The sequence below is a fragment of the Brachycentrus maculatus genome, unplaced genomic scaffold (assembly GCF_059751285.1).
Source record: "Brachycentrus maculatus isolate JH-2025_06_01 unplaced genomic scaffold, ASM5975128v1 h1tg000089l, whole genome shotgun sequence".
Lineage (NCBI taxonomy): Eukaryota > Metazoa > Arthropoda > Insecta > Trichoptera > Brachycentridae > Brachycentrus > Brachycentrus maculatus.
The window spans coordinates 3,158,891-3,172,646 of NW_028280843.1; the positions used below are offsets into that span (position 1 = coordinate 3,158,891).

The 13,756-nt window shown below is 30.1% G+C and overlaps 1 protein-coding gene across 2 annotated transcripts in view; it reads left to right on the forward strand.

Moving 5' to 3' along the window:
* The window catches only part of Oatp26F (Organic anion transporting polypeptide 26F), a 66,003-nt gene that overhangs the window by 14,411 nt on the left and 37,836 nt on the right, over positions 1-13,756 (forward strand). The window contains exon 3 of one of the 2 annotated variants that reach the window (XM_088257989.1): positions 6,286-6,481. The exons of the other annotated variant lie outside the window; for it this stretch is intronic. Within the exon in view, the coding sequence (XP_088114115.1) occupies positions 6,286-6,481 (196 nt within the window). The remainder of the gene's footprint in view (positions 1-6,285; positions 6,482-13,756) is intronic. 2 annotated transcript variants of the gene reach the window in all.

Sequence of the window (13,756 nt, forward strand, 5' to 3'; positions counted from 1 at the left end):
TAATATTTACCCGCTACAGGGCAGAAAGTGTTGTTTTTGAATTTTGAAGAAAAGGTAAGGTTTAATTTTTTTTTTTAATAAACCAAATATTTTTCAAATGGAGAAAAAACCTTCAGGTTTTATCTAAAAAGATCTGTTGCATAGTAAAAAGTTCAACAAGTGGCTTGATATTTATTTTTAATACATTGTAATATATTTTTAAACTTAAAAAACGTTCTCCTGAAAAATCAAGTTTTTTGATTTATGACGTTCTTGAAAGGAGTGAGCGAAATGTTAAGTGCAACGTATACTTGGTCGTCTAACGTCTTAAATACACAATTTGGGGTTATTCCCGCATTCTGCATCGAGACCGCCGGTCAACCGTTAGGCGAAAATATGTGAGGCAAACGGTTAAACTTATGTTATATATTATCTGTGTAATTACAACAACGATTCAACAGTCTGTATGCAATATTATTGTGCGCCTAATATTCAAGGTTAACCTTAACGAGCTCGAATATTATTCGGTTTTAGTAAAGTATATGTGGAAAAATCCTTGTTATGTAGCAGAAAAATATTATATTGTCAGTCATGCGTAGAATGGTGAATGTTGCACATGTGTAAAGTGATCACTTTACCAGCTTATGATAGGTTATTAGCCCTGTAAATACCTAGACTTCCATATTCTTCTTCATTTATGTTGAGATGTCAAAAAAAATTTAAACAACTCCTAAACGGGGAAAATCCACATTTTGGACAGACTCAAAGTGTTGTGATTAAAATTAACTGGTCAAATTATAAGCTGCATATTTTTTTTAAATCATGTTTTTAGACGTTTCCCGGTATGTAAAATAATCCGTGGTCGGGATCTTACAGACATTAAAAGCTTACTCGATGTAACATAGATGGCTGCTGAGAACTCATATGTATGTACTGTCATGAGATTAATGATAATCTAGGAGCTAAAAATTTTAGTAGTGTGGCTGTCAATCATGGGTAGAATGGCGAATGTTGCACTTGTTAAAAGTGACTTAACCAGCCTATGGCAGGTTGTAAGCCCTGTAAATACCCAGAATTCGATATTGATTCTTCATCTATGTTGAGATGTCAAAAAATGTAAATATAACTCCTAAATGAACATGTATTTGGACACACTCAAAATGTAGTGAGTAATTTTCGGAGAAATCTTAGCTCTGAATACATACAAAGAACATTTTAAGAAAACAAAATATGTGTAGAATGTCCACTGGTTTAAAGAATTGGGCTTTTATTTTTTCTTTTAAGTCTCTTTCATCTGTTTGATAGAAAGGACAGAACACGAGTTCACAATAATACCCAATCATACACAAATTATGTTAATAATTTTACTTCCGTTTTGGGATGAAACGCGCGCGTGCGTAGGTGGCGCTTCAATTTACCATTCTATGTTTAAGAAATGAGTTGTTTAATATCATATGATTTATATACTTTTGAATGATTTATATAACATCTAAGTTATACTACATGATAATAAGAACAAACAATTCTCTATCTCGTGAATATCTCTTGCATTTAAATATACTATTTTTGCAACGCTGAATAATTTTATAATCAAGTCTTGGATGCTCCAAGTAGTCAAAATACTATAAAGAATTTAAGTTTTTTTTTAAGATTGTTCGCAAACACAAATTAGCGTAACGTTCTATTCTCTCTGCCTACCCCTACGGAGAAGCGGCGTGATGGTTAGTTAGATAGTATTTCATAAAAAAAAACATTGATTAAAAATTAAAAAGTAAAGAAGATTTTTTTATAAATTTGTTAAAAAACAAATATTTTGTCATCAAAATTGTAACCTTATACGAATTAACAGATATAAATTATGAACTATGATAACTCATATATCAGCGGATCATAACCTGTGGTACGCGTTCCGCCAGTGGTACACGAGTTGATAGTTAGTGGTACGTGAAAAATAATAAAAAGTAAAAAAAATCAGACATGAAAATATAATTTTACTAATTAAAATTAATAATATGTACTACAGTTGTTACTATGTACCTACAGTATGTAATTTTTGGAATAATATTGCCTGCGGCGCATTGAATTTTGTTTGTATCAATAATTTAATTTAATGCTATATCTTTAAAAAAACAAAAATTAGTTGCTTAAACATATTTATTAAAAAAAAGACATTGTCATATGTAAAGGTCAAATGTCTCATTTTTATCAGAAAAATTAAAACCTTTCGTATTTTTTCAAACTTAAATAAATTAAATTTTGGTAAATATAGTATAAAATTAAAAATGCAAATAAAATAACGAATTTCTCACAATACAATCATTTTTACGAAGTGGTACAATTAAGCGTGATGTACTACCAAGTGGTACGCTACCCAAAAAAAGGTTGAGAATCGCTGTCATATATTATTCCTCTTCTTCTTCTTCTTGCTTAGCCTTCTGTCCTCCACTTCTGGATACAACCCTCTTCCGTATCTTTCCATTTTTTTCAAATATATAATATATTATTAAAATATATTATTGATTATACAAATAATATATCATTAAAACGTGCATACAATAAACAAAAAGTCCACCACTCTTGCTAATATGCTATTATTGTAACGACACCCGAGTAACAACAGAAGGTACTTTTAATCTAGTAAAAAGTAGCGTCGCAAGTACCCTTATGAAAATACAGGGGGAGCGACCAGGGAAGCATATTTTAGGAGAGCAAAACATACAGTGCGGTTTATATACTGTAACAGTAAGTGATATTGTGCACCGGCCAATACCCCTGGTCGGCGCTGAGATCCCGATAGGTACTCGGGACAGTATTATCCCACATTTTCATCCACCTACGGGCGCATAGAGTCCACGGGATATAAGCGGGGAATCACCCCGAGCTGCTTCAGTCAGCGCTCGCGTCTCCTGGCGGCAGGGCGGTCGAATGAACAGACGCGGGAAAGTCTTGTGCGATGCGCGATGTTTTCAAATTGAAAATTGAAAACAACATATCTTATGTGATGAATCAAAAGTAAATGCCAATTTTTGACATTAAAAAACAGTGCAGTTTGTTGAACTATTCATAACGAATTTTGGTTAAAATTATTACATATAATACACAGGACTTTTTTTGAACAAAAAAGGTTCTGGAACTCACTTCATGTCAAGCTTTTTATTATAAAAAAACATATTCAAATATTATTTAAATATTCATTATAATACTTATTAATTATTTTAATAAATTATATAAATATGTATTGTATTTACGTAATCACAAACATTGTTTCGTCTCATATATTTTTAAAATTATTTTTTTTATATAAATCCGTGAAAACAGGTGCCGAAACGCGTTTCCACCGCGTTACATGGAAAAAATCCCTGATTAAACATATACTTAATTGAGATCATTTTTAAATTTGGATGAGAGATTAAAAAAAATCCTCTTTTTTTTATTGATTCACACTCCAACGATTACCGACCCCTTAGATCTTTATTTTTATTTTTAAATACAAGTATTATTGAATATAGACTATATGCAGTAGAAATGCGTTATCTTGGACAGATGTGCGGCAAAACGTGTGACAGATGTTCGAATGGTGATATAAGGAATGAGTGCAAGGCTGATTTAAGCATTATCGATAAAATTAATAAAGGTGTTTTGGGATGGTTTGGGCATGTGAATGGAATGAGTGAAGAAAGGATAGTTAAGCAAATTTATGTACCGAATGTGGTTGGTAATAGAAGCAGATGAAGACAAAAGAAAATGTGGGATTATCAAGTATTTCAAATACTTGAAAGTGGTCAGGTCAGGAGTCAGAATAATTGGCACGTATAAATGATAAAATGTATGAATGTGGAAGAACCGAAGATTGTGTGCAAAGACATATTGGTGTGGCGTTCTATTATTTGTGCCTACCCCTGCGGGGTAGCGGCATGATGGTTAGTAAGTTAATAAGTATTAGTTAATTTGAACTTCTCAGTTTATTTGAAGAAAAATGCAACACAATAAAAAAATAGAAACGATAAAAATGAGTAGGCTTTTAATATATTATTAGATTAAAACCAACTTTTAATAAGTTTTTTCATTAATTGATTCGGCAGTCACTTTGTGGTAAAATTTTTAACTAATGTTTTACTTAGTAAATACCACTATTTCTTGAAAGTGATTTTAAAGCAAAATTATTTCTTTAAATTAAAAAAAATATTCATAAGTATTTGTTCTCTATAAGATTGCAACCAAATGTCATTATGTCCAATTTCGATTAAAGATTGGTTTATTACATATATATCGTAGTCGTACAGGAGAATGTGACCAACTAACCAAACGTTTAATGTTCAGGAGGGCTATTTAAGTCACTTTTCCTTGGCGAGAAAATAAACATCCATGCAGTTAGTCATTTTTAACAAGTCAATATATTATACTTCCAAGTTTAAAATCCTTCGAGATTTTTTTCAGAGCAATATTAAGCTAGTAAGATATCAAATAATGATCACGTTTTTGTAAAAAAATCCACTTGGTCACTTTCTCCTGTATGACTACGATAAAGATAATAAAGCCAGAACTAGTTTAATTTTTGGAAACCCGCACAAAACTGCGGCGGAAATGCTAAGTGTACTAACTTAATTATTTCAATAGAAGGTACGTTATCATTTATAGTGAAGATGTCCACTTTATCGTATTAACAGCTGAATCCATGTAATCTAAAGTGTTATTTGTCACCCATTGAATCTCCCAATTAGATTCAAGATTGCTTTATAATAGCGCCTGTTAAGTGAACTTTTGTCAAATTATATTTGACATAAACAGAATGCACTCGACAAATATACCCTGATTTATGTCCTGTTGGATTAAATTTTAAATTGAGACTTCCGACATTATTTTAAGAAGACGAATAACAATAAGATAGTAAGTAGGTACTAAATTGTTGTTATTTATTACGTGTCGCGTGTCATGCCTATGTTAAATTAAATGTGTAATGTACATTGTACATATAAAAAATTACTCTTATATTTTTTATCCATGCAATAGATTTTTGTCACTGTGTTGGTTTATTGACTAATAAATTAAAATGAAAAATCACAAGACTATCGATAAAATTATTATTAAAATCTGTTGAGAACTAAGGGAGATATTAAGGTTTAAACTATAGATATTTGAATAAAACGAAAAACGTGCGTTCGCATACGTCATCAAATTTCCGTCATCGAACGTTTTATGACGTCATATGGTTTATTGTCTATGGTTTATAGAGCTGTTATAGTAGTAGTGTGGATTGTTTGTTAACCACTACACTACCATTTGTGTTATACAAATATGATGGGCGGGGGGTAGGGGAGGGTGGAACATAGACATCAACAAATAGAAGCGCCAATAATTTGGCAATGTTACCAATATTTAAATAAGTCAATCGTTTCTGTGACATCATTCATTACCAACTTCATTAATAACGAAAACAACGTATTTACGAAGGCGAATTTTCCACAAGAAAATGATGTATGAAAATATTGATTATATCGGCTTTTAAAACAAGTCTAATACAATCCTTTATATGTTGAGTGTGTTACATTAGATATTCCTCCCGTCTGATATTAATCCATTACATACAAATCGTATAAAGTAAGACCGCTGTCATTATTAAAAACCATCTAAACATTCACGTTCATGATTGTTTCTAATGTTATTACAGTCACGATCATTGGATGGAGTAGAAAATTTCCTTTCCTCAAATTCATTTAGGTAATGGTTCAATGATAACGGCCTTAAAACAAACTAATTTTATGGACGGAATGTTTTCTACAGAAGTTTAAAATATTGGTAATATATATAATGTGAAAAAAAATAATATATATATATATATATATATATATATATATATATATATATATATATATATATATATATATATATATATATATATATATATTGATGTGGAAATCTAATGCATTTGGAAAGAGTACTAGAGTACTAGGCGGACGTCAAATTATATTGTAGTACACAGACGGTGAATAAAGTAATATGTATTTGTCAAATGTTTAAAACATTTGTGTTTTATAATAAGCACGTAAATTCCGCGTAAAAAATAAATATAATTAAAAAAAATAAAGTTTAAGTATTTTTAAAAATGTTTGTCAATATTTTTATTTATTTACAGAATAACTATTATCACATGATTGATAAAAAAATGGAATTATATCAAAGTGATGAATTTTACTGAACGTAATAAGTTTGCGAACAAATAAACATATCAAGTGCGTTGATCAGTGGTGCAAATTTACGCAAAGCAAAATGTCAAGTATGTCCACGCAGAGTTTTCTGCCCTTGCAGGCCGGGAGTCCGGGGAGTCCGGACGGGGGGCCGAGAGTCCCAGGGGGGCCGAGAGTCGCAGGGGGCGAGGAGTCCAAGGAGAGAGGCGAGCAGGACACTAGGTGCGGCCTCATGATGCTGCGCCCCTCCTGGCTGCAGAGGTTCAGGACCGCCAAGTGGGCACTCTTCTGGCTGTGCTGGACTGGAGCTTTGCAAGGTATTTTTTCAATAATACTCTATTGAATTGTTATTTAGAAAACATTACAAATCCACCCCTGGGATAGCAAAAAATGGTCCAAAAAAAAAATTATTTTGTATGTTATTTCGTAGGCATAATATATATCATTTAGTATATTTATTTGTAATAATATGTTATTGTGAAATATAAATGATTAAGTTAAAAAAGTATGCATTTTAAGACTAACCATATGAAAAATTATTATGTATTTTTTTTATAATTTTCACTTTACGTATTTTAAGACTATATTTACTACGAGATATACTAAAAAAACATGTCTTAAAGTCTTAAAATAAAATAAATACATGCTGTGAAAATTAGCCCTTGCAATGAAAAAAATATTTTTTGACTTTTTTACAGCTCTTAGATTTGTTAAATAGCTGTTTTTTTTTCAATTAATTAAACTTAACAGCAAAGTTATGCAAAATTCTTACTTTAAAGTCAAATAAATAAATGAAACGACTGCCAATAATTTCGAACTACAAAAAATAACTTTAAAATGAAATAGTTGAGCGACCAGTGACTTACCACTTCAGATACATTGAGCATTTAAAAATTATTTTCGTATTTAATATGGAATTAGAAAGATTTATAAAAAATGCATTCTCTATTTTCTAAAAATTATGTGTCGAGTAAAATTTAAACAAAACTTAACATTAAATGTTTACATTGATTTGCATTCAAGGTTTTGAATTAATTCATCAAATTCTTTCTGATAAAGTGGAATTTCCGCAAAAAGACTAATTTTTTCCTTATTGTATTACGAAGCCTGAAAAGTAATTGATTTCTAAAATCCATTAGAGTAGAAAACAGGGCCAGATATTGCTGAAATTGACTCCACAAAATGATGTTACTTTATTACCATTAATTCAGCTAGAAAATTACATTACGGAATTTCGTTATAGACTCCCTCTTTTCTCGTAGTTAAATTATCTTTCAAATAGTATTCACTTGAAAATGTCATACATAATTAAAATCAAAAAATTATGTTGCTATTTTTTGTAAGAATCTTTTTTTAAATTGACAGGGTGTCAATTTTCCTAATTTATATTAATATTACTTTAAGATAAATAAGTTTAATTTTTTAATATTTTTCAGCACTCCCAAATTAATAATAGTATAAACCTTTTCTTAGTAAAACATTTTTTTATAGTTATATTGAAATAATAATAAATACAATATTTTTTGGATGGTAGAACCAACAATAATGATTCGCACTCTGTTTCTGTGGTAGTGTCATGAAATTTAAGTTTGTGGTCTGGGATTCGAATCCCACTATCAAGCTGCTTCTCTGCAGTAGTAGGCATATAAGAAAGACCGCCACACCATTCCTTTTTTTGTATATTCTTTTCTTCTCACAAGTTCATGGTTTTCTTCCTACATACCCGCCGATTATTCTTCTGAACTGTTCACTTTCAAGGATTCGATGTATTTCATCATTTCAAGTCTTTTACGACTTACAGGGACAGTTGTAGTCATAGATATATAATTTTAAAAATATCTGGTAATATAAAGGTATAAAAATGTTCATACTGTGGACAAAGCTTTATTTCCAAACTTTGGTAAATCAAGCCACAAAAAACCCTTAGAACTTTACAAAAAACATCCACCCTTTCGTTCAAGTTCTTCAGACGTAATATTATACAATGCGAGTAGATAGTGGACAAATTCGTGCGCCTGTGAAACGCCGAGATATTTGAAAGAGTGTAGGTACACGGTACTGAAAAAGCAAGAGTTGTCTGTTGTTGTTTTAAGGAGTATTTAGCCGTAGATACGGAGGTTCAGGTATAGAATATGAGTGTGGAGAGTGGAGATAGAGGCGGAGTGTTGTAGTCTGCGCTGGAGTTATATTCTTCTATAGAGCTTTCAAATGAATGAACAGTCGACAGACCTTTTCAAAAATGACAGAGGCTCGTTCCCTCGCCTTGGAGTGTAGATGACACCGTACTGAATGCAAACATGACGTGAATTTACGTTTTATTTGTTTATTTTCTTAATCAAATACTATATTATCACTAACATTGCCAACATACAAAAAAGTACCTACTTATGTATAATACAAATACATTTTGCATGCTGATTATTTAAAAAAACTCAAACACTTTAATCCTCTGAATACATATTTATTTATTTATTTATTTATTTGGCGTTTTATTTGCAGAACTCCTATTTAATTTATGTATTAATTTTTAAATTAAACACAGATTTTTAAGTCCAATGAGTTGTATTTTATTAAAAAAAAACACATAAAATTTAATATTGTGACAATTGTTTCACCTAGCTATGGCATGACCTAATTTTTGTGTGCTTTTTAATAAAAAAAACTTAGTAGACTCAAAAAACTGTTTGAATAAAAAGTTAATACTTAAAATAAAAACATATTTATTTATTTAATCATTGATATTATTTTACCGGAAAATATTTGTTAATCCTTTAAAAATAAATATTTGGATCTCAACAACTATTGAAGATTTAAAAAAAAGAGACTTGCCTCCAGAAATTAATTACCTAACATCTTTATCCTTAAAATATTATTTATACAGTATGATTTGTACATACAATTTCCTCGTTTGTATAAAAAATTCTACAACCTTTCATTTACAATAATCTTAGTGTTTTTTTCACTCAGTCCCGGTATTAATTTCACGGAATGTTATTTATTGTTCTGGTATTCACTTTGTGGAAGACATGATAAAATTATAAATAAAACACTTGTTTTTTCCCTTTTAGTATTATATTGTAACAACTAGTTTTAGAAGCTACAGATGCTTCCATCTACGGGTTTAAAAATAAAAAGTTTATATAAGATTACAACCCGTAGATGAAAGCATCCGTAGCATCTAAAACTCTCTCCCTAACCCTTATCCGCATTCAATGGTGCATAGGGCACTGCATCGTGTTATCTTAATATTTGCTTAAATGAAGGCAAAGTGATCCCTCTTGCGCTTCAGGGACAAGCTCAGGGTAGTATTAAATAAATATTAGAGTGTAAAATCACTGTTAAATCACTTGTAGAATCAAACCCGGGACCTCCAGCACGGTAGCTAAACACGCTAACCATTATACCACGGAGGCGCACAACTCAAACTAGTCTAACAATATAAATCTCAAGTGGTAAAAAACAGATGTTTTATCTTTATAAAATTAATTAACTTTGTTTTCACCACTTTTTTTTATTAATACAATTCAATCTAAGGTTGAATTTTATTAACTTTGTTTTCACCACTTTTTTTATCAACAAAATTCAACCTTAGATTGAATTGTATTAATAAAAAAAGTGGTGAAAACAAAGTTAATAAATTTTACAAAGATATTATAAAATATGCCACAAAGTATCTGTGGAAAACATTCAAGAAACAGATGTTTTATTTATAATTTATTTTACAGAATATATACTATGATTTTAATAAGTAACAAGACGTTAACACTTGGTTTTCTGTGTTTATTAAAATAGCTCTCTTTCTTTTACTAATAAGGCCTACTCCAAAATTTCAATTTCCAAGTATCTGAAGTGGGCTTGTTAATTGAAAACACCAGGTAAATCTCACTGAAGCACCCTTCTTGCGATACGGCGGCGAGATAGTTCCTAACGAACGCGTGGAGGCTACATCAAATTGTGCCTAATCAAACAACTTCGTTGGGTGGAAATTTAATTTGATTATTTACTTCCAATGCTTCTCGCTTCTCGGCGTTTAGGGAACACTTGGTCGGGGAGAAGGAGCCTAAGTAACGTGGCAAGTAGTAGCGGTTATGGAAATCCGCCGCGAAATTAAAATTAATATAAAGGTGGCTATTCTTTCACATTGGTTAAGACTTTAAGCAGTTTTAAATTAAATTTATGATTAATTTATAGTGACATTTTGATACCTCAACCAAGATGAAAAATAATATAGAATAATAAAGAATATAAATCTGGGTTTTTACAAGGTTTATGTCCTATCATTGGCTTGTTAAGGTGATCATTTTACACACGTGTACCATTCAACACTCAAGATTGATAGCCACACTTCTTAAATGTAGGAAATTGTATTTATTCTTCAGAAACCGAATCCTGGATTATATTTACATACTTGAGAAACGCTAGAAATTATAATAAAATTTTATTTAAATTTTATTTAAGCTTATAATTTGACAAGTTATTTTATTTACATCATTTTGAGTGTGTCCAGATACTTGTTCACAAATCTGGATTATCTCCAACTAGAAGTTAATTTTTACATTTTTTTTTGACATCTCAACATAGATGAAGAAGAATATGGAAGTCTGGGCTTACAGGTAAATTAAGTTGCGGGCTATCGATTATCCAGCTTTAACTAAGTTTCTCGAGTTTGGATACCCATACGTTTTGTTTAAAAAACAAAGTATAAATCTCTCTACCGAATTACTAGCATTACGGTAATTGAAAGACATTGTTTAATTTGAAACTTTCTTTTGTAGTGTTACCATTGTGCCGGTAAAATTTCAGTTATCCACTCGACGGAGTCTGCTTTACCGACGCGACGCACCAACTTCATAGCTGGGAAACTTGCCTAGCGCTTTCATTAATATTTGCATAATTGTCTATTATTTGTAAACATTGTAGAGAAGATTTAATTACGTCGAATTTAATACGAACAGAGAATTTCAGCTGCACAGATTGTGACATCATTTCCATCTCATGCGAGAATAACTGCAGGCAATCTCTTGGATTATTTATACATTTTTTCCCTTAACATTAACGTACCTTTTAATGAACCAAGATGTACTTTTTAAGAGAAAAACTTTTTTTCTTATTTATACATAAATTGCATACGTATTTCAATTTCACACTATTTATATGTTATATGTGTCCGCCTCCGTACTAGATGTTCCGGGTTCGATATCCAGGTGGGTCAAATAAATGTAAGTGATTTTTTCACTCTAATGTTTATTAAATATTACCCTCGACTGGTACCCGAAGTGGACGGCTGATCACCCTTCCTCCATGTGTTAATGATCAAGATAAAACTGTGTTTATATGATGCAGTGCCCTATGCACCATCGGGTGCGGATAAGGGTTTGATGAATATTGTATAAGTTATTGATAACAGGTATCAAGTTGTGGTAGAGTGAATTCGAACCCAAAACTGTGACTCAGAGTCCGCGACACTAACCACAGGACCACTACCCGAGATATTTGGTATAACATATTTACTACTAGCTGTACCTAGCCATGCAATACTGTGGCTTAGTCTGGTTAAATGGAAAAGAAAGAATAATAAAGTTAATATTTCTAACACGTCAAACGTCTATGAAACAATAATTATGCAATCGAAAACATTGAAAATACTAAGTGACAGCAGTGTCATAACAGCTGTTGCGTTCAACAGATTGCGCTGCCATTCCAGTCAAAAGATGTGTTTTTAACAACCAAAATTATTTTATCTTTCACATGTAAATAAATACCTGTCAAGTTAGGTTAGGTGATCTTTGTTTTTTTTTAAAAATAGGAGTTGCATTTATTATTTACATTACTTATTATGTATAAGGTTTTAAAGATTGATTGATCAGCCATGCGCTTCATGTACCATTCCATGATTATATTAAATAAGTATATGGTAAGAGTGAACACTTATTTTGACTCCGCTGGGAATCAAACCCGAGATTTCCAGCACGGCAGCATAACCGCTAACCACTACGCTACAGAAGCAGATACTTACATACACGCATGTAAAAAAAATTATTTCATGTCTCGTTCTGCTAATGTCTCGATGTATGAAGGTGCTTATCTTCCATTCATCCATATTCATTTGTATATAGATGTGAAACGAAGGCTTTCATTGTCCCTAAATCCTCTTCACACCCCTCGGGCTGGGAAAGGAACGTGAATGATATTTAAATACCATAACCTCTATTGAATTTATTTTCTCAGTTATCTCGGGGATCTGATATTGTATTCTCCTCCTTCAGTAATACCGGAGATGAAAGCTTTCAATGATTCTCAATCCCTATTAAGTCTTATGTGAATGAATCAAATATCCCCGCTTATATGTAGAATAGTATGATCAAATTAGGTATATTCAAAATATACCTATATTTTTTAGGTGGGTTTTTCTTTTGTTGAAAACCTTTATTAATTTTTTTTCATCTCTCAGAAGAGTAAGAAACCAATGCAATATGTATTTAGAAAGAAATGATTAGTAGGTATGTATAAAAATATGTTATTATTCGCCTGTATATATATATATATATATATATATATATATATATATATATATATATATATATATATATATATATATATATATATATATATATATATATATACATATATATATATATATATATATATATACATATATATATATATATATATGTATATATATATATATATATATATATATATATATATATATATATATATATATATATATATATATAAATATATATATATATATATATATATATATATATATGTATATACTCTTTCGTTTATTTGTGCATTTTTACCGAAAACTTTGTGTATTCATGTATTTCTACGGAAAATAAATCTAATCAACCCTATATGAAGATACCTCAATAATTTCCGTATGTAATCGTAGCCAAAGGATATGTACAATTTATTTAAAAAATAAATAAAGTACCCAATAAAAAATAATAATTTTTCTGTTTATAACATTTATTGATATCATTAATTTTCGTAAATCTTTTTCCTGATTATTATGATTGTTTTTGAATCAACAATATATTGTGTGTTTACTGCCAGTTTTTCAATATTATTTCCGAATTAAATTCCTTTTTACTCTCAAATATCTTACAATTCTGTTTATTATCGGTTTATTCATTTAGAAAATTTATAATTTTCGTTTAAACTCGTAAAAGTTTTTAAAAGTATGACTATGTATCTATTTTGTTTTTTGTGGTACTGATATCGGTAATCAAATTCCACAATACCTACAATTACTGCCAGTTTTTGAAAATTATTTCCGAATTAAATTCCTTTTTATTCTCAAATATCTTACAATTCTGTTTATTATCGGTTTATTTATATAGAAAATCTATAATTTTCTTTTAAACTCGTTTTTAAATTAATTTTAAAAGTATGACAATGTATCTATTTTGTTTTTTGTGGTACTGATATCGGTAATCAAATTCCACAATACCTACAATTACTGCCAGTTTTTGAAAATTATTTCCGAATTAAATTCCTTTTTATTCTCAAATATCTTACAATTCTGTTTATTATCGGTTTATTCATTTAGAAAATTTATAATTTTCGTTTAAACTCGTATAATA